The sequence below is a fragment of the Vicugna pacos genome, chromosome 26, assembly GCF_048564905.1.
Source record: "Vicugna pacos chromosome 26, VicPac4, whole genome shotgun sequence".
NCBI lineage: Eukaryota > Metazoa > Chordata > Mammalia > Artiodactyla > Camelidae > Vicugna > Vicugna pacos.
In genome coordinates this window covers 28920540-28945703 of record NC_133012.1, presented here as the reverse complement: position 1 = coordinate 28945703, position 25164 = coordinate 28920540, and the positions used below count along the sequence as shown (strand labels likewise).

The window sequence follows — 25164 nt, the reverse complement described above, 5'->3', positions numbered from 1 at the left end:
TACCGGAAAGTGTGCACGTGAAGGTCTGCGCTGTGCCTGGCACCCGGGTCTGCAGTAGGAATCACCATTTTGAAGAAATAACAGGGGCCTGAAGGGAGTTTCAGGTGGTGCTGGTGCCCGAGGACCGGCTGCTGGGGAGGAGCGGGGGCCCCGGGGCCCGGCCCTGTCCCACGTGGGACCCCCGGCCTCTCCGGCACCTCCGGCCTCCCTGCTGGTTGTCAGCGTCCAGGCCGTGGCCGTGAGGACCGCGGGCCTCCTCGGGGGGGGGGGGGGGATGCTGAGCCGTTGTTGTAAGAACAGGTGTTTTCTATTAACCCTAATAGGCTGAAGTTGGGGCTGTTTTTAGTGTAAAATGTGTGGTACTGAGGACCAGCCTCTTGAGGTCGCCGATCCCGTGTCTTGGCAGTGCGCCCTTGGGGCTGGAGGTGTGCGTCCTGGGGCCAGGCCGCCAGGCCGCTGCGCGCTCCGCGCTCACCTGGGGGCCTGGGCGGTGCGGGTGTCGGTCGTCCTGTTCGCACAGCGAGGCCACGAACCGGGTGGGTTAGCACGTTGCCAGATGCTCCCGGAGTGCCCAGCGTCGCCACGTGTAGCAGACGTTGACTGCTGGGAGTCTGCGTTTAAAAGGAAACAGCGTGACTAGCTTCCTGCAGAGGCGAGTCTGCTTGCAGTGGCTGCCCTGCGTTAGAAGGAGAGCAGCGGGGATCAGAGGCGTGTCTGAACCGCGGAGTCACACGAACACCAAACCTCGGGCTTGCCCAGCGCCACCCAGGGGCGCTCACTGGCGCTCTGGGGCTCCAGGCTCGGCGCTGGGACCTGCACACGGACGTGAAGGTGTGACAGAGCCCACTTTGAAGACTCCCAGACGCTGAAGAGGCTGAAACGGTGAGAAGGCAGATTCCTCCGAGGGGAAGCGTTGCGTCAGGAGGAAACGAGACTCCGTGCTGACTGGCAAACTCGCCGTGTGAAGCCAGCGGTTTCAAGGAAACACAGGAGAGGGAGTTTCCGTTTTTGCAAAAGCAGACGTGGAGCCGAGAGCCCGAGAACCCGGGCCGCCCCCGGGGATGCGACGCGCACGCCCGCACGTGCCGGGGAGCTGGGCCAAACCTGCGTGCAGACGGGGCAGGCGGTGGTCATGGCTGACCAGCTCGGGCCCACACGCCGTGGCCTCGGGCGCTGGGGGTGGCCACTCGCCTGTCTGTCTGCAGCCCCGGGGCCACGGAGGAGCCGAGGGACCCGCTGCTGGGCCCGCCCCCCACCGGGACCTCCTGCCCGCAGCAGCGGGAGTGACGGGGCGTCAGGCAGAGACTTGCACGACTTCATACGCAAGATCAGAACCCGCTCCAAGCTCACTTCTCCCCCATTTCCTTTCCTTTCTCTCTCTCTCTGTTTTGTTTTGTCTGTTTTGAGTGGAGAGGAGGGAAGAGCTGAAACAAACCTACACTCGGTTTTAAGACAAAGATCATTATTATATTAATTTATAACATGAATTGCATTCTATTAATAGCTAAAAATAATTATTATTACTTTTACGTGGAACATTGACTTTATAATAAATGAGCTTCACTTAATCAGAACTTGTAATCAAGTCCAAATTTTTTCTCTGCTGCCCCATTTTTAAAGAAGTAAGTCAGAGGGAAAACAGTTTGCATCAAGAGTTCACTCTGAAAAGCGAGGAATGTACTTTGGCCAAATACGAGTCAGAGTTAGCAATCCAGTGTTCATGCACGTTTATACACAGGCCCGTGCAGTGATCCCGTTTAACGGTCCCATTGTGATCCAAACTGGGAAAGAAGAGTAAATTAATTGTTTCTGTCCACATTCTGTCTGGGTCAAATAAAATGAGTTCTTACTGTTCTACGGAAAGACTGTCATCAGAACTTGAAAGGAGCTCAATCAGCCAGAAATGTGAGCTCAGCTGAACTTGCAGTCTGACCGGCATCCTCGAGGTTTTCCCGTCCTTTTAACATTTTGCAAAATAACAAGAAGGGAGACCAGAGGACTTTGACTTTAAGGCTATTTGCAGGGGGGGGGGATCATTTTGATAATAAAATGGATTTGATTTCTCAGTCTGCTCTGCCTGGATTGTGTAATCTGGTCGACTTCACGTAAGTTGGAGGCAAGTCTTGTTTTTACCTTTTGTTTTCCTGCGTGTGTGAAGCTGCCAGAAGCCGACGTGATTTTCATGAGACTCGGGTTTTGAGCCGAGCCCACTGTTGTGCTGTGCGAGTTCCCCGTGCTTTCAGCTCTTTTTCTTTCCGGTGTGGAAAGGTCCCGATTTCCCTACCTGGTCGTAAGAAGTCAGGCTTGAAAGCGGGTTCAGAATAGCCTCTCTCACTGCTTCTGATGCCACGCACGTTTATGAGTGTGTCTGTTAGGAAAACTTACAGGAGGCGAAGGTACCGTCACAGGACGAGGTTCTGCACCGGCCTCTGGGCGTTGGGTTGCACGGTCCCTGCGGAGATGCTCACGGACGCCTCTCCTCTCCTTTCTTGCAGCCAGAGCTACCTGCCAGCGGCCAGCGACGGGCCGGCCGGGCACAGCCTGGACCCCTCTGCCAACTACAACTCCCCGAAGTTCCGCTCCCGGAACCAGAGCTACATGAGAGCCGTCAGCACGCTCAGCCAGGCCAGCTGTGTGAGCCAGGTCAGGGTCCCTCCCCCCCACCCCGCCTGGGTCCATCCCCTGGCCGGGGACACTGGGTCCGGCCGTGAGGAGAGGCAAATTTCCAGCTAGAGCTGTCTTGGGGGACCACAAACCCAGAAACTTTACTAGACCAGTGGGGCATCTCTGCCTGTCTCATTCCTGCACCCCCTCCTCTGCATCCCTCCTGGCAGAGCAACCTCCTTTCCTGCAGCTCGTTCCCCTCCCCACGTGGAGGGTCTGCGTCCCACCCCAGGGGACACCCAGAGCCCCCCAGCGCCCCCTGCTGAAGTTCACGGGGGTTTCTGGGGTCTAGCAGCTCCAGGCAGCCAGCAGGATCACCTCCTGTGTCCTTCAGGGTGCGTGGGGGCGGGGCTAGTTTCACTCGTCCCCAAACCTTCCCCTTGGCTTCTTCCTGCTGCAGGAGAGGTAGGCCCAGCGGGAGGGACCTCACCGTGTTCCTGGACCTTCTCCCTCCCTCCCCTCCAGAGCGTGCTCTCGACCCACTCAAATCCTCGTCACCCTCCGTCCCCTCCCATGCCTGGCCCCAGTGCTTCTGTGACCCAGTGCACCTCGAGTGTGCCGGGGATTTCAGTCTCACACTGGGGCCCCGGCGTGGCCGTTTTCGCAGGAGTGGGTGGGCCCTGGTGTCGGGGCAGCTGCGCCCGCTCCCTGGGAGCGAGGTGCCGGTTCTCAGCCCGAGGCCACCGCGGAGCTCTGCTCTTGGCCCTGGCTGCTTTCTTCCTGGGCTGGCATCGTCCTGAGGTCTCCGGCCCACGACACTCTCCACGTTTGCTTTGTTTCTCTTCCTCCATTCGGATGATTCTGACAACTGCCCCACTTTCCCAGGAACCAGGGGAGCTCAGGGATGTGGGCGCGGGGCCGGCACCTCTGCGCGGAGGGGGCCTCCCTGCACCCTCCCTGCAGGAAAGACGTCCTCAGTCTGGACCAGGCCCTTGTCTCCTTGTCTCTAAAAGCTGTTTCAGTGTGATCGCAGCCCCTCTCTGCGACATGCGCACTTTTTCTCGTTGTGGTAAGATGGCCTTTCTAAGCGCACCAGCCGGTGGCGCTGAGCACATCCACTTCGCCGTGCAGCCGTCCCCACTGCCGTCTCGTCTTCCCAGACTGACGCTGCTCCCGTCAGACCCCGACTGCCCCCCGCCCCCGCCCTTGCCCCCACCGTCTGCCTCCTCCTGTCTGCGAGTCTGGCCCTTCAGGGGCCCTCCTGCGAGTGGGCTCACACAGTGCTCGTCCTTACGTGTCTGGCTTACTTCATTTTCCAGCAGGTCCATCCATGCCGCCCAGGGGTCAGAATTTGCACCCTTTTTAAGGCTGAAAATTAGATCGCTGTGTGGATGGACCACATTTTGTGTATCCCTCGTCCGTCAGCAGACGCTTGTGCTGCCTCCAGCCCTTGGCTGCTGTGAATAACACTGCCGTGAACACGGTGTGCAGACACCCGTCCGTGTCCTGTTGTCAACTCTCGTGTAGCACACCCAGAGCCGGCGCTGCTGGCGACAGCGGTTCTGACAGCGGCTGCACCTCACCGCCCCACGTGCCCTGTGGCGCTGTCCGTCTGACCCCCGGTTAGCCCGCAGCCCTGTGCCCCACCAGGACCGTCACCTTCTCGCTGGTGTCCCCGTCTTCCCCGTGGCTTCTCTCGAAGCAGTTTTTGGTGCTTTTCTGAGTTTAAGGTTCACAGAGAAGTCAGTGCTTCAGACCACACCGAGTGCTCACGCCTCACACCGCCGGCTTAACGCCTCCTGGGACACCTCCAGTGGGCTGAGGCCGTGGCTTGAATTGCAGAGCAAAACACCCGCTTTTCCAAACCTCCCTCGAGCAAGTGAACACACCCGCTCTCGGAGAACAGGTCACTTCAGTGCCTGTCTAGGCCAATCCGACGTCCTTCTCAGCAACTTGTTAGTTTGGGGGAACGAGTCACCCTCGTTTCTAGGCCCTCCCTGATCAGTCTTGTAGCTGGGGGCGCTCGCTGAACGGGCCTTCCTGGAATGTCCATCTCTTGCTTGTGAAAGGCCAGCTGGAGGGCTTTCTTCCCGACGGAGGCACCCCCGGCCCAGGGCAGGTCTGCGGCCCGGGCGCCACTGGGACCCTGTGTCCAGGGGCCGGCGGCACGTCACTTGCGCTCTGGCCAACCTCCGTCGTCCCACGTGGCTCCTTGACATAAGTGGCGCGAGGCAGCCTGAGACCCCTCGATGCAATTCCGCAGACAGGAGAACTCACCGAAAGGCACCCGCGCTCCAGAAAATGTCAGGTTTCGAGCCAGGACGCGTGCCGGGTGCGCCTCCCTCACTAGGTACCCAAGGTTGTCAGGACAGGGTGCCATCACTTGTCCTTGCCCTGAATCCCTGCGTCTCTGTCCAGCGCCAGACACTCTCGAACCATTTGGATGAACGCAGCTGCCGTTCGCTTTCCTGTGGTCCTTTCTGCCCGACCGAAGGCTCTCCCTCTCACGCTGGGCTCCGGGCAGGCAGGCCTGCTTTCAGTCCCCTCTGCACCTTCCGCTGGGCTCCGCTCATGCAGGCCTTGTCCAGCGAAAGGGAGGGAGCTGTTGTTCCAGTGCGTGAACATCTCAGGGAGGAGCCGGGTCCACACGTAGGTCTGCGGTTAGAGGTGGGCAGGCGGTGTCTTATCCCTACGGGGGGGAAATCTGACTTTTTAAACCTGCTTTTACTCTGAGAACAGTTAGGGGGAAAAAGTTGCTCTGCCGATGAGAGCAGCAGCTCTCTGTCTGCCTGTCACCGTGCCCCGAGTGTTCAGGGGGGTGGGGGGGACGTTTAAGCAGTGGGAGGAATGACGCCAGTGGGCGGCTTGGCTGCGATGGGACCGGGTGGCGGCATCCATGAGGACCTGCAGGAGGAGGGACTGGGATGCGGGCGAGCAGAGGCACTCCAGCGGGGAGAAGCCACCTGCAGGTGGACACCTGCCCCAGGTTTCTGGCTCCCGGGCAGGGGGCAGTGGAGGCCCGGCGGGCCGTCTGGGGCTGTCCTGGGACCTCTGCCTGGGCTCTGAGTCTGTGTCACCTCCGGGGCCTCCCACGAGCCTCAGCCCCGCATGTCAGCACCCCCAGCTGCACCCCCACACCCGCTTACGCCTTAACCTAGAAGGTGCCCCCAAGGGATGTGCCCTCTGCACAGTGCAGGGTGGGGCCTTTATCTATGTCCTGCCCCCCCACTGGCGAAAACCACCCCCCAATGCCACCCCTCAGGCCTGGGAGTGGCTGCACGTCTCCAGCCCAAGTGGGGCTTCCATTCTTAAATTCCTGTTCCATCCCCACCCCGCAGGCTGCAGCCTTGTTTCAGCCCTGTAGGTCGCTGTGTCAGGTTCCCATCTGGAACCTCCAGACTTCACTCTGCGAAACGGACGCGCATCACCACCTAGAAACCCGGAGAGCGTGTCGGCCCCCACCCCCCCAGACGGCCAGGCCCCTGCGTGTGCGTCTCTTAGGACCCCTCCAGTCTCCAAAGCCTGATCGTTTCTTTTTAAATACAGTTGGAACTTTTAGGTTCCCAGGGTGACTCTGTCCCTGGAAATAAGTCTCAGGGCTTGAAAATAATTCCTTCACCTGCTGAGCTACTGGGTGGAGCAGGGATGCGTGTGCCCCAGAGCGGGCGTGTCGGGCGCAGACAGGAGCTGCGCCAGCCGTTGCTCCCCCGCCTGCACGGGTCCTCTCCCGGGACGGGGGCTCGAGCTGGCTGCCGGGCTGTGCTCGGTTTCCATGCCGTGAGCAGGAGCAGAGCAGGAGCAGCTTGTGCCCCGCCCGGGGTTTGCGAGCACAGCCTCGCCCCCTAGAGCCGTCTGTGCCGTCAGCACAGGGGAGATGAAGGTGCCGTGTGGGAAACAGAGAGGAAGGGATGGACTAGTATTTTGAATCACGTGCTACACATTTAAACAACCGTCTCCCTTAAACGTGGTGACAACCGCCCACCATCCTTTACAGCTCTGCCCCGGGGTTGGGGGGGCCCTAGAGTTCCAGGGACGTCTTGGCGTTGGCGTTCACCTTAGTGTTTCCCCAAATGTAATGATCCCCAGTGTGGGTTTCAGGTGAACTAGGCTGGAAACGAAGACGGTAAGTGAAGACGGGGTGGGTTTCAGTCTCTCTGGTCCTTTCATGGCTGGACCTGGCTGTCAACCTGCTGTCACTCGTTTCAGATGAGTGAGGCGGAGCTCAACGGGCAGTTCGAGTCTGTGTGCGAGTCCGTCTTCAGCGAAGTGGAGTCTCAGGCCATGGACGCCCTCGACCTCCCCGGATGCTTCCGGACGCGCAGTCACAGTTACCTCCGAGCCATTCAGGCTGGTTACTCCCAAGATGATGAATGTATCCCCGTGATGGCCTCCGACATCGCCTCGACCGTCAGGCCCACCACAGGTAACCTCCTGGGGGTCAGCGCCCTCCTTCACCGAGGGCGGCGACTCCGTCCTCGAGGCTGGGAGCCTCCCCGGGGGCCGGCGATGCCGCGGTCCTGTCTGCGGCGGAAACATCTCTTATAGATAACCTTTCTTTTTCTTAGGATGAAATCGATTGATTATCAAGGTCCTTTAAAATAGTCAAGTACAATTTTCATAAAATCTTATCCAAGAAAAAAAATGAAGTGCTGACGTTTGGAAGGTGGTCGTTTTAAGGACCAATTGCAGTAAACTTCGGCCAACCTGCGATGACTCCTGGGGTCCTTGAGCCTGGTGTCTGGCCTGGGTGTCTGTGGCTTGGTCTGCAGACCCCATCTGTAAGTGCGATTCAGCGCTGCAGAGCGAATCGACCGTGGATGTACATTCACGGATCACCTCAGGCCGAGCCAGTTCAGGGGCACAGTTCCCATCAGCTCTTAGGGAAAACCACATCCACCCCTTGCAAAACATCCCACCCGAACTAAGCATCACTGCCTGGTATCTCGCCGCAAGGCCACTGTTTATGTAACATGATGACTAAACGTGGCTGGAGGCGCCCACAGGACAGCAGGGCCACGGAGCGCACACGGCCAGCAAGCAGTGGGGTAAGTGGGGCTGCAGGGCGGTGACCTGAGACAGCTAAGGTGCAGGCGTGGGGGGGACCGGGGACAGTTCGAGTGGGCCCGGAGAGGACCTCGCTCATGATGAAGACTTGGGGCCCAGTGTGGGGAAGAGGCAAGGCCCCATCAGTTGTCACCACGCCAGGAACAGAGCAGGTAGGACTGATGCCAAGACCGTGAGCAGGACTTCGGGGTGCTGATTAGTGGTCACAAGTTGCAGGACTCATGCCGCTTCGGTTAAAACCATCACTACAGCGCACGGAGCCTGTGGATGGGAGAGGGGAAACCGGATTCAAACCTGGTTCCCTCACTCCCTCTGAGACCGTGGGTGGGTTAACTTTTCAGGTTCTCGGTTCTCAGTGGCGCCCAGGAAGAGTAATTGACCAGGTCGGCCCAGGGTCAGTGTTCAAAGCGAGCGGTGAGCCCTCCGGGCTCGTTTCACATCACCTGGCGGCTGTGAGCGCAGGTCTGCGATGCTCCGTCCCCCCGACGGCTGAGCCCCGCCTTCTGAAGAAACGAGGGGCCCCGGTGGGTGCCGTGGTCACAGCCCAGCCCCGGGGTCGGGGAGGCCAGCGCCCAGGACCGTGGTGGGCGGCAGGGCAGCCGAGGGGCGACGTGGGCGGCGGGGCTGAGCCGCCGGTGTCCTGTTGCCCCTGCTCCATCCCCTCATGAAGTCAGGGACCACCCCTTCTGCTTGGCCCTTTGTGGGGAAAGAAACATGGAAAATGAGCAAATTAGAAACTTAGGGAAGTAATGAGCCTTAGAATCACTGCACTTTAAACACACACACACTGTAAGAGAGTCACTGATACATTCACCAGTGTTTGCTGGATGTCTCTCAGGAGCAAGTGAAGTTAAGCACTCCCGTGGTCTTCAGAAACGCTCTGAAACAATAATTACCTGGTGGGAAATGCCTTCATTGTTCACAGAGCTGTCGTTAGGTGGAGAATAAAAGTAGAACAGATGGCAGAGAGATCGCACAAGAACCAGTGCAGATCAGACGAACACCCTAATTTATGTACATCTCATCTTCCCAGAATGCATGTGCCACGTAAGTTACCCTGCAAATGCGTCTGTTCAGAGTTTCTCCCGTAACTTGGCCTAGTTACGGAGTCCAAGCTTCCTCTAGATGGTGGCGGGGGGGAGGGCAGACGTGCCTTCCAGGGTTAGGGGCTGTTCTGGAAAACGAGAGGAAACAGGAATGGCAGTAGGAGAGCTGCGGGGCTGCGGAGCTGCGAGCTGCCTTTCTGAAGACCTGCAGGTACAAACGCCTCGTTAGGTCCTCGTGTGCCCTGCTTTACCCTGAGCGTTGTGAGCGGAGTACTTGCATCATTTCTTCCCTAAATAGAGCTGAGGCGTCACACGACAGCAGTCTACTTAGTAAGGCTGTGAAAACCTCCAAAGGAAGGAAGCGCCCCTGTCCCGAGAGGCAGGAAACCCGAAGCGTCCGCGGAGGCGGCGCGGACGCGCACTTGCTGTCGGAGCTGAGCTTCCCGCTGGGTTCAGAGCCTCCTGTCCGTGAGGCAAGTCAGGACTTCAGTGATTTTGTGTCAAAACGCTGCTTGGAAGGTCACACAGCATCCAACAGCCACCCGTGATGGGCGTGTGTGTGGAGAGAAAGGTTATTTTGACAGACTGAGTTTCTTTCATGCTTCGGAAACTTGCTTTTGAAAACAGTTCCCTAAAAAGTTCTGCTCAAAGCCACTCCTAGCGATTGTTTTGAAGAAGGAGGTTGATTTAAGTGTTTCTTTCTGAGCGGGCCGTCTTCGGTGGTCTCGCCTGCGTGAGAGCGAGCGCGGGATGCCGGTCCGCACCGCGATGGCCGGACGCCGAGCAGGCCGCGAGGGCGCGAGGGCACGCGGGCCCCCGAGCGTGTCCCGGGCACTGCTTTGCACACGGCCGGCCGCTGCGCAGGAGCGCTCTGCTCGTCTGCAGTGGGCGGAGGCCGCCTGTGTTTGCTCTCGCCCCTCGGTGAGGTAAGCGATTCCGCTGAAACAGACGCTTTCCATCCGGCCTCTGGGGAGCCCGGCAGCGGGGCCCGCCTGCCGTGATCCGTCCTCCGCTGTGAAACACGCCGCTCGCCGGTCAGTGCCTCCTCGCACCCTGAAGTGGTTTTGGGAACATCTGCCGTTCGTGTCACACACAGCTCCTCTCAGCTGTGAAGCCGTTCATCAGATGGTTACTCCTCTAAATACATACCTGCCCCGACTTCTCTTGGGAGGGAAGGGCACGGCCGTGCAACCTATGAAATTGGGTTATAGTGGTTTTTCTCTGGGTCGCAAATTTTCTCAGCCTGTGTCAGAGCTGGTTCCAGAAGCCAGTACAACAGAGGGACAGTCCACGCAAAGCGTGGCAGGGGAGCCGGCCGCAGCCAGGCTTTACTTCGCTGTGCGTGCTTCTGTCGTGGCGTGCCCCTCAGGGGCCAAGCCCGCCTCCAGCCGGGGACGTCTGCCGGTTTCCTCACCTCCGGCCGGTGACCCCACCTGTTCCCTCCTGACATGTCCGCTGACCCCCACCCTGCGGTGTCCCCCTGTGAAGACCCTGGTGATGGCATCAGGCCACTGCGATCGGGGGCAGGTGTGATCCATGACTTTGAGAAACAGTCGTTTGCCTATGGAGAAGTGAACCTTCCAGATTCGCCGTGTGGCACCCTAGCCCTAGTCCTCAGTGATTAAACAAGTCAGTGGATTCGTGCACGAGCAGACGGGTGGACGAGTGAGTCACGCAGTCGATTTTGGGACCCGTCTCATCTGCCTCTCAGCCACACCCCAACCTCGGCAGCCTGCACCTCCACTGCAGGCCGGGCCCTGCTCACCTGGAGGGCTGCTCAGCCCTGCAGCTGGTCCCTGGTGGCCTCCCTCCCCTCCACCTGCCTCTGACCCTCCTTCTGACAGCCCAGCCCAGCCCCACTCTGCCCTCCTGGCGCCCACCATGCTCTCCTGTCCCAGTGAGTCAGAGCCACGGTGTCTGCGGTCAGTGAGCCACCTGGATGACCTGGCCCAGCCCAGCCCCAGCCACCTCCTTCCCCGTGGGCACAGACCCTTCCAAACAGTCTCTCACTTCTGTGCTTCTGTATATGCTAATTGCTGAGCCCAGAATTTGCATTTTGGGGATTTTTTTTCCCCTAATTCCTAGCTATGCTTTCAGAGTCAACTCGGGAATCACTTCTTCCAGGAAGCCTTCACTGATTTCCTCTTCATCTGATTAGTGTAGGTGGCAGCGTAAGTTCCTCCCCTCCCAGCCCCTGATCAGGTGAGTTCCAACGAAAGTGCGTATTTATTAAAACAAAAACCCTAATTTAATTTATTTTTCAAATGGACTCCCCTTTTAAAGATGGAGAGATACTAGACGCCCAAGAATTAAGGCCGTGGTAGTGAGTTCTACTTCCTGTTTGTTTGTACTCACGTCATCTCATCCATATGTTCAGGAAACGTTGGTACCATGGCTTTTATTCCTTACATTAGTTTAAAAAACATTAAATGAAAACCGGTTACTGAAATCCACAAAGTTATAAAATATTCTAAGAACTCTGAAAACAAAATAATTTCGTTCTCTCAGGAGCAAAGAAATATTGCAGCAAAGCTTTTGAACCAAATCACTCAGTGTTATATTTAGTTTTTGTTCCTTGTGCTGAAGCAGAACGTGTATGAGCACTGGAAATGGGAGGAAAGCGGCCGTGAGGTCCCGCGTGTGCCGCTGCGTTTACTGGTTGTCAGGACTTCATACCTTTACATACGCTCTCTTCAAAACGCACTGAAGACTGAAATTCACTGTTCATCCTTCTCTTTACTGCCCGGCCCTTCGAACACCCCGAAGTCTGTGCCTAGGAACTTAGGTGGCTCTTCACATCATTAAAAGTTGGTCCATTTTCAGTTTCTCTTCCCAAACTGCAGGTTTTTATTGTGTAAAGCGATTTTTTTTAATATTTAAAAATAGGAAACAGGAAGTGTACCAAACCGGGACGCAGCTGTCATCGCTCCACCGTGCACGAGGTGTTAAGAGCCGGTCAGACGACGGTTTCTGGCTAATTAACACCTCTGAGGTGGACGCCCTGCGTCGGCCCCTCGCTGTTGCCCCAGAACTTGGGTGGCCCACGCAGGGTTTGTAACTTCAGGGAAGCCACCGTGTGCACACTGGTGGAACGTGATTTCTGAGTCCTGCTTAATTTACACTTACGTTTTGGGACTAACATTAATTAAGGTGTCGAAATAGCTTTACTCTTTTATGGGGAACCTTTGCCTCTGGTTTGGTTTCTCCAACACCCGGGCTCATCTAGACACTCCTGGGCTGACGACTGTAGTTCCTTTCATGCTGTTATCTTTGAAGTTCTAATTAAGAGAGTGTGGTGAGTTCAAGTGTGGCTGTGACGTTCAAATAGAATGTCGATCTCTGCTTTTTGAAATATCTTTTGTCTTGATTGCGTGCTTGTGCTTCATACGATAGAGTGCTAATTTTTAAATTTTCTGTTTGGCTTGCAAATGACTTGTGAGGATTGAATTCAGGGATGATGTCCAGAATTCCAGGTGTGGGTGGGTAATTAGGTATGCGTTTAGAGTAACGATGTGTTCGTGTTTGAGATTAGCATTCAAAGTCCTGTGAAAGTGCAGGCTGGGCGACTGTTCATTTCCTCTCATTCAGGTTAGTTTATCTCGAATAAAACGTGTTTCTCCAAATTCTCCTTCAGTAGATTCGCTAACCCAACACTTTGAAGCCCAAAAGGAAAGTCCTGATCAACTTCCTTTGCTTCACGTCATCTGCTGAACAGATAGGTGGGTCGGTGCTGGTTTGACTTTGCCTGGACAAAACCTCCAGACCAGCTCGGCCCAGGGCTGCGAGGGTCCGGGGACCGCCAACCAGTACTGTCACCCTGAGGTCTCCGCGACTGTGGAGCATGTGAAACGCAGCTCAAGTGCAGAGGAGCTGGTTTTCAATTGTCATGCAGATGTTTAGATGTTTTAGAAGCGTAGATCATTTAAATTTCGCCACTGGCGCTGTGGCCATTGGTCGGTGCCGTCTGGGATCTCAGGGTTTTAGGAGCAGCCGTCGTCCTGGTGGGGTAAGTCCCCCTGCTTCCCCGGGGCAGTCGTGTCAGCAGCCCAGTGCCCCTCCCCCGTCTTCCTGGCTAACAGTCCCGAGTCAGGGCTTTGAGCCATTTCTTCAGAAAGGGTCCAAGGAGATTAACTCAACCCGCGCACACCTGGGGAAGCAGAGTTCTCACGTGCCGCCTCAGTGCTTCGTTCATTCAGCTCTGACGGAGAAGAACCAACACTTCTCTGAAGCATCGCTGCTTTGGGTTTCACACAATTTTCATAGAAATCTTCCTAAAATCTATTACACGCACGGCTCCCTCCATCTTAAATAGCGCAATTAACCTTTCCTTGGTGACACAGACGCTGGCTTGGCGCCAACAGACTCGGGAGAGGAGGCGCTCTACAGAGCGGCCGCTTTTCCTTACCCTGGTTACTCGCGGGGTGAGTCTCGCCAGCACCTCTGCTCCCTGAGACGAGAGCGGAATCCAGAGTCAGGAAGGGGGTTAGGAGGTGAGTGCTCTTCCCCTCGCTCCCTGGAATCAGGGAGCCGCTTGGAAGCCTCCAGGGGCTGCCCAGCGTTATGCTCGTGGTGAAGTGACTGATGACAGCTTTTAAACCCAAACGGACATGCATGCCTGGACTCAACAGAAAAAAAACAGGGTAGTTAAGTCTTCAGATACCTAAAGGTATCAGGTAGCCATTGCATTTTTTACTTCAAAATTTACATGAGACTGCTTTTATTTAATTAAATCTTGAGATTGTTCAGAAATTTCTCTGTTGATTACTCTGCATTTGGAAGCTGTCAAACTTCAATAGAATGATGTTGCTAAATTAAATTTAAACTTTTCATCCGTATATGTTTGTCTGAACATCAGCCCGATCATTGTCACCCAAAATCTCAACTGAACAAGTGAGCATTTTTCTTGAATGTGTAAAATGATGTCTTTGTTTATTTCACTCCATGGCAGCAGATTAACAAGATCAAATGAGCATTTTTAGTTCTTTCTTTACTCTATTTCCCAGCTTCTAATTCTAAGGAGCCATTTAAGAGTAAACAGTTCTATCCAAGGCACTTAGAAGGAAGAGGCGGTAGGCTGAGTCCCCGGAAAAGTCAAGCCACTCGCAGCTCCGCCCGAGTGAGAGCCTCTGACCTCCAGGGCAGAATCAAATGAAAGGTTGGAGAATCCTTCTGATGAGAGAAATCTTCATCGGTAACCCCGACCGCCTGCCTGACTGTGGAGCCCTCTCCACCCGTGTGGCTCCCCAGCATCCCGCCACGTGCGCCCACGCTGAGCTGCACAACCCCAGGAGGGGACGTGCCGTGGCTCCCGCGGGACCACCCGCCGCCCGTCCTCCCCGCGTGGCCGCTCCGTCCACCCCCAGCCTCCGCCCAGCCCGCCTCCTCCTGGAGGCCCCCTTGCTCCTGGGTCACCGCTTCCCCGCTTGTCCTGGACGCGGCTGCCGCCCATTCTTCGCACACTGCCCGCCCCTCCGGTCTGTCTGTGGCCACCAGAGGCCTGTTTGCTGAACCCGGGGAGCCCCACGGAATTGCAGCAGTGGCAACGTTGGTGCCCACGGGAGGGGCTGCAGCCCCGGGCGCCCGGTCACAGCGCCTGCAGTGACAGCTCAGGCGGACGCCGTGTCTGCAGAGCGTCCGCCAGCGCTTTGGCGGTGGAGAGCAGTGAGCTGTGGTCTCGGTGCCAGTAAGCGGTGTGTTATTTTTGAAGTTGGATCGGTTTACATTGTCGTGTCAGTCTGTGGTGCGCAGGGCAGTGACTCAGTTACACGTATACATAAACGTGCTTCCTTCCATAGTCTTTCTCATTATAGGCTGGGTTGCCACAAGGTACTGAGTGTAGTACCCTGTGCTGCACAGTAGGACCTTGCTGTTCGTCTGTTCTGTACATAGCAGTCAGTATCTGCAGATCTTGGACTCCCAATTTATCCCTACCCGCTACCCCCCACCGGTAACCGTAAGTGTGTCTTCTACGTCGGTGAGTCTATTTCTTTTTTATAAATAAGCTCATTTTTGTCACTTTTTAATATTCTACACATAAGTGATATCATGTGGTGTTTTTCTTTCTCTTTCTCACTTACTTCTCTTAGAATGAGGATTTCCAATCCAGGTCCATCCGTGTTGCTGCAAATGGCATTGTTTTACTTTTTTATGGCTGAGTAGTATTCCATTGTGTAAATACACCACAACTTCTCTATCCAGCCATCCGCTGATGCACATTTAGGTGCTTCCGTGTCTTGGCTGCTGTGAACGCTGGGGTGCAGGTGTCTTTTCAAATTAGAGTTCCTTCCAGATACATGCCCAGGAGTGGGACTGCGGGATCATAGGGTGACTCTGGTTTTAGTTTCTTAGGGAGTCTCCGTCCTGCTTTCCATAGCGGCTGCAAGCTGATGTTTTTAAGCAGCAGGAACGTGTATTTGGATGCACTTCTGGAGTGTTTTTCAGGAGAACCCTGAGTAGACTTGACGTCCAGGCTTTGCAGGCATGGAAGAGAATAGTACTTTTCCAGGAAAGTTCTAGCTGTACTTTTACCAAAACCAGTCAGGAATAATCTGTCAGTGCGGCTGCAGAATTGGCTCCGTCGGTCCTGCCCGTCCGCGCTGCTCTGGATGGACACACGGCGATGACCTCAAACCACACGTCCGCTCTGGTGGTCTGAAGAGCAGCCTGAGTGGCACCCGGACACAAGGTTGAAAACAGCATAAACTCCCAGTCTTTTTTAACGTAGTTTAGCAAGAGAGCGTTTTCCTCGGTGCCGAGACCTGCTGGGAGATGCCGCCTTCTGCCCTGCTGAGTCACAGCTTACCTAGTCTGTCGCCATGGCTGGGTTTTCTGCTGTTATCAGCATATCCGTGTAGACCGTCTCCGAGTGTAACGCGGCTCCCCCCACATCCTGCGCCGTCTTTTTAGGCTGGACGTCAGGACGGACATGCCTGGTGCTGGCAGGGAGGGACGGGTGTGACCAGGTTCCCGTGCGGTGCTGACCGGCCTCTGTCTCTCTTACAGCCATCTCCTACACAAACTACAAAAAAACCCCGCCGCCCGTCCCCCCCCGCACCACCTCCAAGCCTCTGATCTCGGTGACGGCGCAGAGCAGCACCGAGTCCACCCAGGACGCCTACCAGGACAGCCGTGCCCAGAGGATGTCCCCGTGGCCCCAGGACGGCCGCGGCCTCTACGACTCCACGGACAGTCTGGACAGCACCAAGGCCATGAGCCTCGCCCTGGAGTCGGCCGCGGCCCAGCGCCACGCCTCTGAGGGCCAGGGAGGCTCGGGGCGGACCAGCGACAAGGCCATCTTGGCGTCCAAGGCCGAGGAGGTCCTCAAGAGCCGGCGCTCCTCCATCGGGGTCCAGGTACCACCCGTGCGCGTCCCACCGTGACACAGACCGAGCACAGCCGGCCTCGGCCCAGGGTCCTCACTGGGTCCCTGCAGGGGCCGAGGCTCCACAGGGGAGGCCTCCAGTGGAGGCCCCTGCACGTCTTGGGCCCCCCGCCACCTGGAGGGCCCCCACGGGGGCACCTCCGGGGCTGCCAGCTGCAGAGAGTGTAGAAATAGGTTATTCACATGCTTAAGAGGAAAGTGCTTTTCACTGAAGCCTGAGGTTTTGAAAGCTTCACAGCCTTGCAGCCAGAGAGGCGAGTGGGGAGGAAAGGCAGTGGGAACCGAGGCAAAGGCAAGAGGGGCCCTTGTACAATGTAGGGGCTCACAGCCACGCAAGGCGGCCCCGACAGTCCCCACGCCGGCCCCAGCCTGCCTGTGCAGGCTGCATCCCGACCACTGAGGGCCAACCCAGCTCCACTCAGGCCCCAGAGTCTGCCCGAGACCCGGCCGTGTGGCCCTGCCCCGTGTCCCTGCTCCGACCCCATCTCTGCATCCACTGGAGCGAGCGCAGGGGCGGGGAAGGCGCCAGGCTGGGCAGCAGGGCCGTCCGGCCCCCACTCCATCCCGGGCCACACAGGACAGTCCTCAACACGGACATTTCCCGTGGTTTATGCTGTGGATGCCCCCCCACAGTGAGATGGCGCGGCCCAGTGACCCAGGGTTCCCGTGGTGTCCTCGGCCAGCACGGCCCCCTCCCACCTCCTGTCACCCTTCTGTCCAGCCTGTGTCCAGCCGGAAGCTTTAAAAACCCCAGGGCTTCGCTGGCGCCCGGGAGGAGGGTGAGCAGTGCTCTGACCGAGAGGCGGCAGGCTTGGCTCGGTGTGAGCGGGAGCAATGCCCTGGGCGTCCCGGGGACAGGGGACAGCAGGCTGGGGAGACTGCCCACTTGCCTAGGTCCTCTGAACCTGGTCTCCACACTGTGGCTTCATTGTTTTGTTTAGGACTCTGAATTCCCAGAGCATCAGTCCTACCCAAGGTCAGATGTAAGTACCAAAATATACTCCAAAGCCAAGTACGCATGAATTTTATTTTCTCTCCCTTTCTGGGTTGTTCACGCGACTGCTCTTGTCACCGTCCTCTGTCCTGACTCTATATGCCAGGCCCTCTGCTAGGTGCCCGAGTTCCTGCAGGGAACCCTCGCACCCCCGGGGGCACAGCAGAGGTGAGGCTCAGAACCAGCAAGCAACTTGCCGCGGCCCAGGCCCTGCTGGGCCGTGAGTCCCGCGGCCGCCGTCGCTCTCATGCAGACCCGTCTGCCTGTGACGCCACACCCCAGAGGAGACTCGTGAGGGCCCCAGACCAACGAGGCCGCGGTCGCACTCCCGGTCTCCTGTGCTGCCTGGCCTGCTCACCTGCTGCCTGCCACGCCCCCGGCAAGGCTGGCAGGGTCCACTTCTGAACAGGTGGAGCCGCTGACTTTACCTGAAAGTAGTGGGAATATTCTGCATAACTTCGGATAATTCCAGAAACCAGTAAAACTGGTTGCCCCAGCTGGTAAAGAAAAGACGCCCCCACTTCCTGTCTCCACTTGACCCCAAGAGCCCCCTAACCCTAACCCTATCCCACTCCGGGCATCGTGCCTCCCTGGAGGGGACCCCTGCCCTGCCTGCCCTCCCGGACCCACCCCAGCCGCCCCTGCCACCCTCGAACCCAGCGCCTAGCAGAGCGCCTGGCACATAGCAAGCGTGCGCGGTTAATGTCGGCAGTGCGAGTGGTGGGGCACATGTGGGGCAGGTGGCTGGCGGGCGTGTGGATGCGGGAGCGACTGGGCGCCCGGACGCCACTGTCTTCTACGGGCTGCAAAGAGTGCAGAGCACGGTGTGAGCTTTTAACCCCACCTCCGCCAGACTGAAGTGAGCGGGAAAGCCAGACCTCGAGGGCCAGGATGAGTGCAAGACAGATGGACTCAAGGGCACAGGAGGGAGGGAGGGACAGACAGACCCCCATAGATACAAAGACGGTCTAGGAAAGTGTCCCAGGACGGCAGATGGGCCACGGCGCAGAGTGGCAGGGATGCTGATGGTCACCCCGCGGGTCGGGGGCCGCCCCCTGTAGGGATGGGGAGACCGAGGCTGGGGGTGAGTGACTTGCCTGCAGGTTCACAGCCGCGGGGGGAGGGGGACCCCAAGACGGGGGTGAAATGCGAGACGTGCGGGCTCCCCCCGACCCCTGAGGTTCTCCCCCACTATCCCACGTAAGGGAAGCCAGCCCGCCCTGACCCGTGCTCCATCGTCGGCTCGTGGGGAAGGGCCGCTGGCATTCTCAGTGCTACTCCCACGCCGGAGGGACTGGTTCCCGCCCCACCGCTGACTGATCCCCCAGAACCACAGCCAACCTGCGAAACGGGCGGAGTTTCGTCCAGATGCAGACGGTGGAGGGTTTCCCTTCTCAAACACTGTTCTCACGCTGAGCAGAGGGCTGCCTCCTGCCTCCACTGTCCGGGGCGCCCAGGCCCGGGCTGACCCGCTGACCGTAGGGTCCTCAGCCCCTCAGCTCCAGGCACCTGCCAGGACCCGCTGCCACCAGGCTGTGCAGATCTGGGCTGCACCTGCGTGCGGGGCCTCCTGATGACGCAGCCCGGCCAGCACCCCTGTCGTCTCACCTGGAACCCCTGTCTGGCCCGACCTCACTTTTCCTCATGACGATGGTGACCTTTAATAATTTTCTTCGTGTTCATTTTTTTGTTTATTTTTCTCTGTGATTTGTCTGTTATTGCAGAGTTCCTGCTGTGTGTGTGTGTGTGTGTGTCTCTATTGAAACGTCTCCTGTTTCCAGATGCTGTGTTTGCTTTTCTGTTCAGGACCCTTCAGTCCCCTCGACCTCAGTCACCCCACCTCTAAAGTGGAAGCAGTTCCCACTCTGGGAGGTCACCAGGTGGTAGCCCACAAAAGCCTGGTCATCACTGGTTTAAATGTGCTCTGCGGGGTCCCGTGGGTTCAGCCTGACCCCCCTGATCCGCATCGGCTGACACGGGGCCCTCAGCACCCACAACAGCAGGGCCAGCCTTAGGACAGGTCCTGAGGGAGGTGCGGCGCCTGTGCTGGAAGAGGCACACCTGCCCTGCTGGGTGCGAGGCTTTGAGGGCAGATCCTCAGATGAGTGCAGCTGAGGGCAGGCACTTGAGATCGGGGCTCCAGCAAGTAGTGCTGGCTGCGGCCCCCGCCGGCTTCCTTCTCCCTGACCCCTCCCCCTGCGGCCGTCAGCCCTGACTGCCCACAAAGCCGGACCCACACACACGTGCACACACGGGTGTGCCCGTGCAGCGCATGCGCACATGCACGTGTGTGTTCATACATGTGCGTGCACACGAGTGCGCTCACACCTGAACACGCACACATGTGCACTGACATGTGCACACGCATACATGCACACATGCTCATGCTCTCGCGTGTGCACACGAGTGCACACTCACGTGCACAGTACACACACGCTCTCGCGTGTGCACACATGCACATACAGGCACACTCACACACGTGCATGCACTAAAGTACCACACACGTGCGCGCGCACACAAACACTCCAGTCACACCAAACTCCTCGTTTCTTAGACGGAGCACTTTAGGACCGTCCCTGCCCCCTCCTCACGCGGCAGCTCAGGGTCAGTCCCTCTGTGAGTGAGGCAGGGCTTCTGGTCTGAACACTCCTCTGTGAAGGAGCCACTGCTGCCCCGGGCGACGTCCTGTCCACCAGGGTCCCTGAGCACAGCACTTGCTCTGCGTGGAGTTCGCTGAAAAGACAGTGGTTTTGCTGATTTCACTTTCCTCTCAGTGCCTGGAGCGCCGCGGGTCCTGTAAAAGTGAATATATGCATATATTTCGCGAAACTTTGACAATCTATTTACGCTTCTAGCCAGAATTTTCTGGGAAAAGACTCCTTGGATTTCCCTTCCAGTGTGCAAAATAGTAATTCCTTTCCATGGTCCTAAATTTGCTTTTTTCCCCGCATCTCTATAAAGGTCTCCCCGGATTTCTGAAGTTGATAAACATCTAGCTCTTCCTGGACTTAGAATTTTCTCGTGTCCCCTCCACCATTACCTTCTGAGAAACAGAAGGTTTCGTTTTTCCACGACAACCACTGTAACTAACATCTGTAAAATTCATTAGATGTACATTCCTCGAATTTCACATCACTGTTACTGCACCTGATGGTCGTAGAAGTGGAGGTGGGGGCAGAGCGCGATGCTGGCTGTGGAGAAACACGCCTGAATCTGGCCTCACACGGAGAGTTTTGCATCAGTCAAACCAGCTGTTCGATGTTCCCTCATTTCTGAGATGAGGAAGAAGACGTACGAGGCGCAGCCGCGTGCCACACGGCCGGCAGGGGCAGCGCCTGGCTGGCTCCAGGAGCTCTTTCTCTCGTTCGCTGTGTTTGGGTTGGACTTTCAGTGCCTTTGGGGTGTGCTTCTGGATCTGTGTGGATGCGTGTGTTCTGTGTGTGTTCGGTCACTGCGCCACCTGCTCATGTGCGTTCTTCACTCCTCATCATATCGTGAGCATCTTTGTGGTGAAATCCTGTAGCCATCGTCTGCACAACTGCACAGCGATTCTGTGTCGTGACTAAATCAGAACTTACTCTACACCCTCCTGTTCTCCCCGTTTCACCTTATACTTTGTCAGAATCTAAGGTAACCTCTTTAGACTAGAATCCTAAAAGTGGAGTAAGTGACGCAAATATTCTGAACATTTTTAGAAGAAAAACATCTGTCTAAAACTATACAAATGAGTTGATTTCACCCATATTGTGTATCTGTCAAATCTGACAATGTCTCCCAGACCTGCAAAGTGGAACGCCTTTGACCCAGCAACCTCGTGGGCTGGGAGGCGTCTCGGAGGCACGCGCCTGTGCAGACACCCACGTCTCGCAGCGCCGCTTACAAGGACAGCGGACCAGCCGTGTCCGAACTGTCCCTCCGCTGAAGGCTGACCGAACAGGTCGGGTTTCATCCATCAGGTGGAGGGCGGCTCCACCCACACTGGCGTGGGACATTTTTAATTTTATTGATTATAATTTTAATTGTGTTAATTTTACTAGTAGCAATAAAACAATGTTAATTTTAGTCACAACCCTGTTGTCTAAAACAGTAACAGCAGCAGTCTCCACGTCCAGCCGGGTCGTCTGTGCAAGCCACGGCCGCTTGAGACTGGAAGGCAGTGGTGGGAATTGTGTTCAGGCGTCCTTCTGCCTGGAGCCACCCTGTTTCCTCTTCCAGTTGCCAAACCAGGCTTCTGTGCGTTTTCAGAATTACCCCAGCGAACAGCAGGCGCCCCCGGCCACTGCTCACAGTTCAGCAGCTAATGGGCAGCTGCAGTCTCCACGTGGCCACACTGACTCTGGTCCCCGGGTCAGGGCAGAGCAGGGCTCTGTGGCCACAGAGAACCGGACGTGAGTCCTGGCTCTGCCCCCAACGAGCTGCGCACCCCTGGGCAACTTAGTCACCTTCTCTGATTCCTCGAGTGTTCGATGTGGCTGGAAAGGACAGCAGGGGAGTCGTGGGCGCCAGGAGCAGAAGTGTTTGTTCTGTTAGCATCGCGCCCGGGGCGTGGTGAGTGGAAAATAGATACCAGTACTTAGTGTGGAGACTTCTACTCCGCACAGAGCGAGCTAGCCCCCAGCGACAGAGGCTCGGCCGTGGGCAGCCCAGATCACAGTCACGTCTGTAAAGCGCCCTTTTCTCTCTCGGTTCGCAGGGGCAGTGTCGCAAGTATTCGGCAGTGGTTTGTGTCTTACCCGTGTAGCGCTCACGCCTAAGAAGGGCTGTGTTTTACAGCTTAGTTCTGGCATTTTCGGACTGGGGTCCCAAGTCCTTCTGATGCAGCAGGAAAGGGCCAGTCAAGTAGCCGGGCTAACGTCTGTGACGAAAGTAGCCTTTGGTTTTGCAGACCCTCACACTGAGAGTTTCGTTTTGGCTTTCGTAGTTTCTGTGGGTTTTTTAGGAAGTGCATGCTGCTGGCATTCTCTCGTGCGTTAACTTTGCGTTAACTTTCGTCACAGTGCTTCCGGGGTTTGCGGAGGCTCGTCGGCAGACAGCCGCAGTGAGGGTTCCGTGTGGGATGCGTGGCCCCTGCTCTGCTCTGACGTCCCGCTGCCCTGGGCAGCGTCCTGTCAGCAGACGGGAGTCAGCTCTGGGTGCAGCAGGTGGAGAGGCTGCCTCGGCGTTCCTGGTCAACGCTTAGCGCCTTCTGTGTGTTCCTGTGCGTGGACGCAGCCGTCAGCCCACGTCCATCAGAGCGCTTCCGCGCTGTCGTCAGCTGCGTCTGGTTCCCGCTGCGCCTGCCTTCCTTCCCGTGCGATGTGACAGGAGCTTTCCCGTCCTCTAACACTGCGATCCAGCAGAGCCTCTGTCTGCCCCGGCTGAACTAAGCCATCTTACTTGCATACATTTGAAAGGCTGAAGTGCGGTTGAGTTCAAGTAGTGATGCAGAATTCGACCGGACACGGTGCTAACGTAATTGCACCGGTGTGAATGCACGTCCCTCCCTGTGATTTTACTGGGTCGAGTGCATCTCTGCGTTAATCAAACAAATGCATAATTAATTACAGCAAATGAACTCACACACACCAAACAGTCCCTGGCCCAGGTCCCATGTCTCGGGTCTAAAATAAGATGTTCTGTGTTGAACCAGGTGGAGACAGCCACGGACTCTGACACGGAGAGCCGAGGTCTGCGGGAGTACCACTCCATCGGCGTGCAGGTGGAGGACGAGAAGCGGTGAGAGTCCAGCCCCTCGAAGTACCCGGCGTCTCCCCAGCACAGCCGTGGGCTAAAAACCCACGGCAAGTGTCTGGACCGCGCCGGCCATCGGCAGTCGTGCCGCTGGTGGAAGCAGGGCCGTGTGTTTACACTGTGCCATGTCTGCCGTGCGGTACGAGTTAGCATCCTTCTGCGCCTTGTTTTTGCCAACGGCGTGGGGACTGTGTTCTGTGAAGTAATTTGCCGCCTATGAGAGCACCGTGGTTGGCAGCTCGGAGGGTCACAGTCCTTGTTTCTCAGCGTATAATGTTAGAAGTGGAAAGAAAGACAGACAGACAGACAGACCAGGAGGTTGAAAGAAGGGTAAAGCTTAGCTGTGCCGGGACGGCCACACTTCAGAAGAGCCCCTCCAACTGCAGAGCACAGGGAGGTCCGCGCCAGGGCGTTGTGTTGTGACAGGAGTGGGTGCTCACTTTATTTTATATTTAAAATAGCGCATCTTGTAAACTTCATAAAAACACACTTTGACGAGCGCATTGCATCTGCATCTCCAGTTAGCGTCTGATTGGTGACGCCCCAGCGATTTGCTCTCAGTGGAAGGCTCAGGACCAACCCCCGAAGATTTTCATTGCACAGGAATCCAGGACACAACCCAGTGGCGTCCCCAGGGCGTGGCCCCCTCAGCACCCAGCGTCTCCTGCGCCTGGGGGTCTGGGCTTGCTGCCCGCCGTCCCCGTACCCCCCGGTGCTGGGGCGGGGTGCTCTCGTCTCCTCTGCTCCTGCGACGGAGATCGTGACAGGCCCTCTACCAGCTGCACTGACAGCTGGGTGCCAGCCGGGGCCCAGCTGGCGAGGGGCCGGGGGTGCAGACACACACGCACACACGGTTCCCACCCTGCAAGACCTGGACGCCAGTCACAGGCTCGTCCCTGCCAGCAGCGCAGTAACTGGCTGCGTGGATGGGTGACTGCTGGTGACGTTCGAATACGTGTGATGAGAGTGTGTGTGAGACACCTGCTGAAGCTGGAGTTTGGATGCATTATTCTGCGTAAAAGACGTAATCAGGATGGTAGCATGTTGTTCAGACAGGGGAGGAAGCCATGTCCTGAAAGGTGAGTGACAGGTCACCCAGACTCAGAGAGACCAATGCCATTGCGTTAAGGAATGGCATCTGTGAGAGATGCACGGTTGTTTTACACACACGCAGCCACAGAAGTACGTGAGCTTGTAGTGCGTTTCTGAGGCGGATGGTGGTGTCCTGGGCCACGTTAGCCTTCACTGTGTCCTGCAGTAAACTCCAGCCTCACGTGGGCGTTGTTCCGACACTGACAGGCAGATGGCAGAGGCTGGTTGTCTGCAAAACCAGGTGGCCCTTCACAGGCGAGACCACAGAACGCTGGTAACACAGCCGCGTGAGGCATCTCCCCTCGAGCTGGTGGCCGGCGGTTCGGGCGGCTCCTCGCCTGTGTGCTCGGGTTTCGTCCCGAGAGGGCAGCACGGAGAGGCTCCCATCTGTCTCCCTTCCCTCCTTTGCAGACACGGACGTTTCAAGCGCTCCAACAGCGTGACGGCCGGCGTGCAGGCGGACCTGGAGCTGGAGGGCTTCCCGGGACACGTCGCCACGGAGGACAAAGGCCTGCAGTTCGGGTCCTCCTTCCAGAGGCACTCGGAGCCCAGCACCCCCACCCAGTACGGGGCGGTCCGGACCGTCCGGACCCAGGGGCTCTTCAGTTACCGGGAGGACTACAGGGCCCCGGTGGACGCGGCGAGCCTGCCCCCCGCCGACCCCTGGCTGGAGGCTTCCCTCGAGTCGGTGGACAGCGGCCGCATGTCGCCATGCCGCAGGGACGGCTCGTGGTTTCTGAAGCTGCTGCACACGGAGACGAAGCGGATGGAGGGCTGGTGCAAGGAGATGGAGAGGGAGGCCGAAGAAAACGACCTCTCAGAGGAAAGTAAGGCCCCAGGGCCCCTGTGCCGGGCAGACGCCAGCGGTGTCTCGGTAGAGCGGGCGCACGACCAGGCCGCCGGACAGGCCCCTTGATCCTCGAGTCCCTTAAGTGAGTGTGTGTCCGGCCACGCCCCACCAGGTCCAGGAAGGACGGCAGCCGCTCCGCTGTCGCGGGCTCCTCCTGTGCTTTGCTTTGCTTTGCTTTGTTTTGCTGACAGCGGGCTCGGCTGTGGGAACAGTGTTCTTGGTGGGATGGGCTGTCTCCTGTTCCGTGTGCCAGTTCTCTTCAGTTCTGGCAATGACTTGACTTGGAGCGTTTCAGCCATTTCCTAGACTCACTGCCAACCGTGTTCATAAGACGTTGCTCTGGCTTTATGCCAAAGAGAAGCTGGAGCCCCTGACGGCCGGCCCGTCAGCTGGGCTGGGGTGC

The 25164-nt window shown here is 57.4% G+C and overlaps 1 protein-coding gene across 1 annotated transcript in view; it reads left to right on the top strand.

The window, feature by feature from the left end:
- The window catches only part of DLGAP2 (DLG associated protein 2), a 363853-nt gene that overhangs the window by 320677 nt on the left and 18012 nt on the right, over positions 1-25164 (top strand). The window contains exons 8-13 of the mRNA XM_072950578.1: positions 2496-2643; positions 6811-7027; positions 15717-16066; positions 17037-17078; positions 22719-22804; positions 24323-24738. Coding sequence (XP_072806679.1) covers positions 2496-2643; positions 6811-7027; positions 15717-16066; positions 17037-17078; positions 22719-22804; positions 24323-24738 — 1259 coding nt within the window. The remainder of the gene's footprint in view (positions 1-2495; positions 2644-6810; positions 7028-15716; positions 16067-17036; positions 17079-22718; positions 22805-24322; positions 24739-25164) is intronic.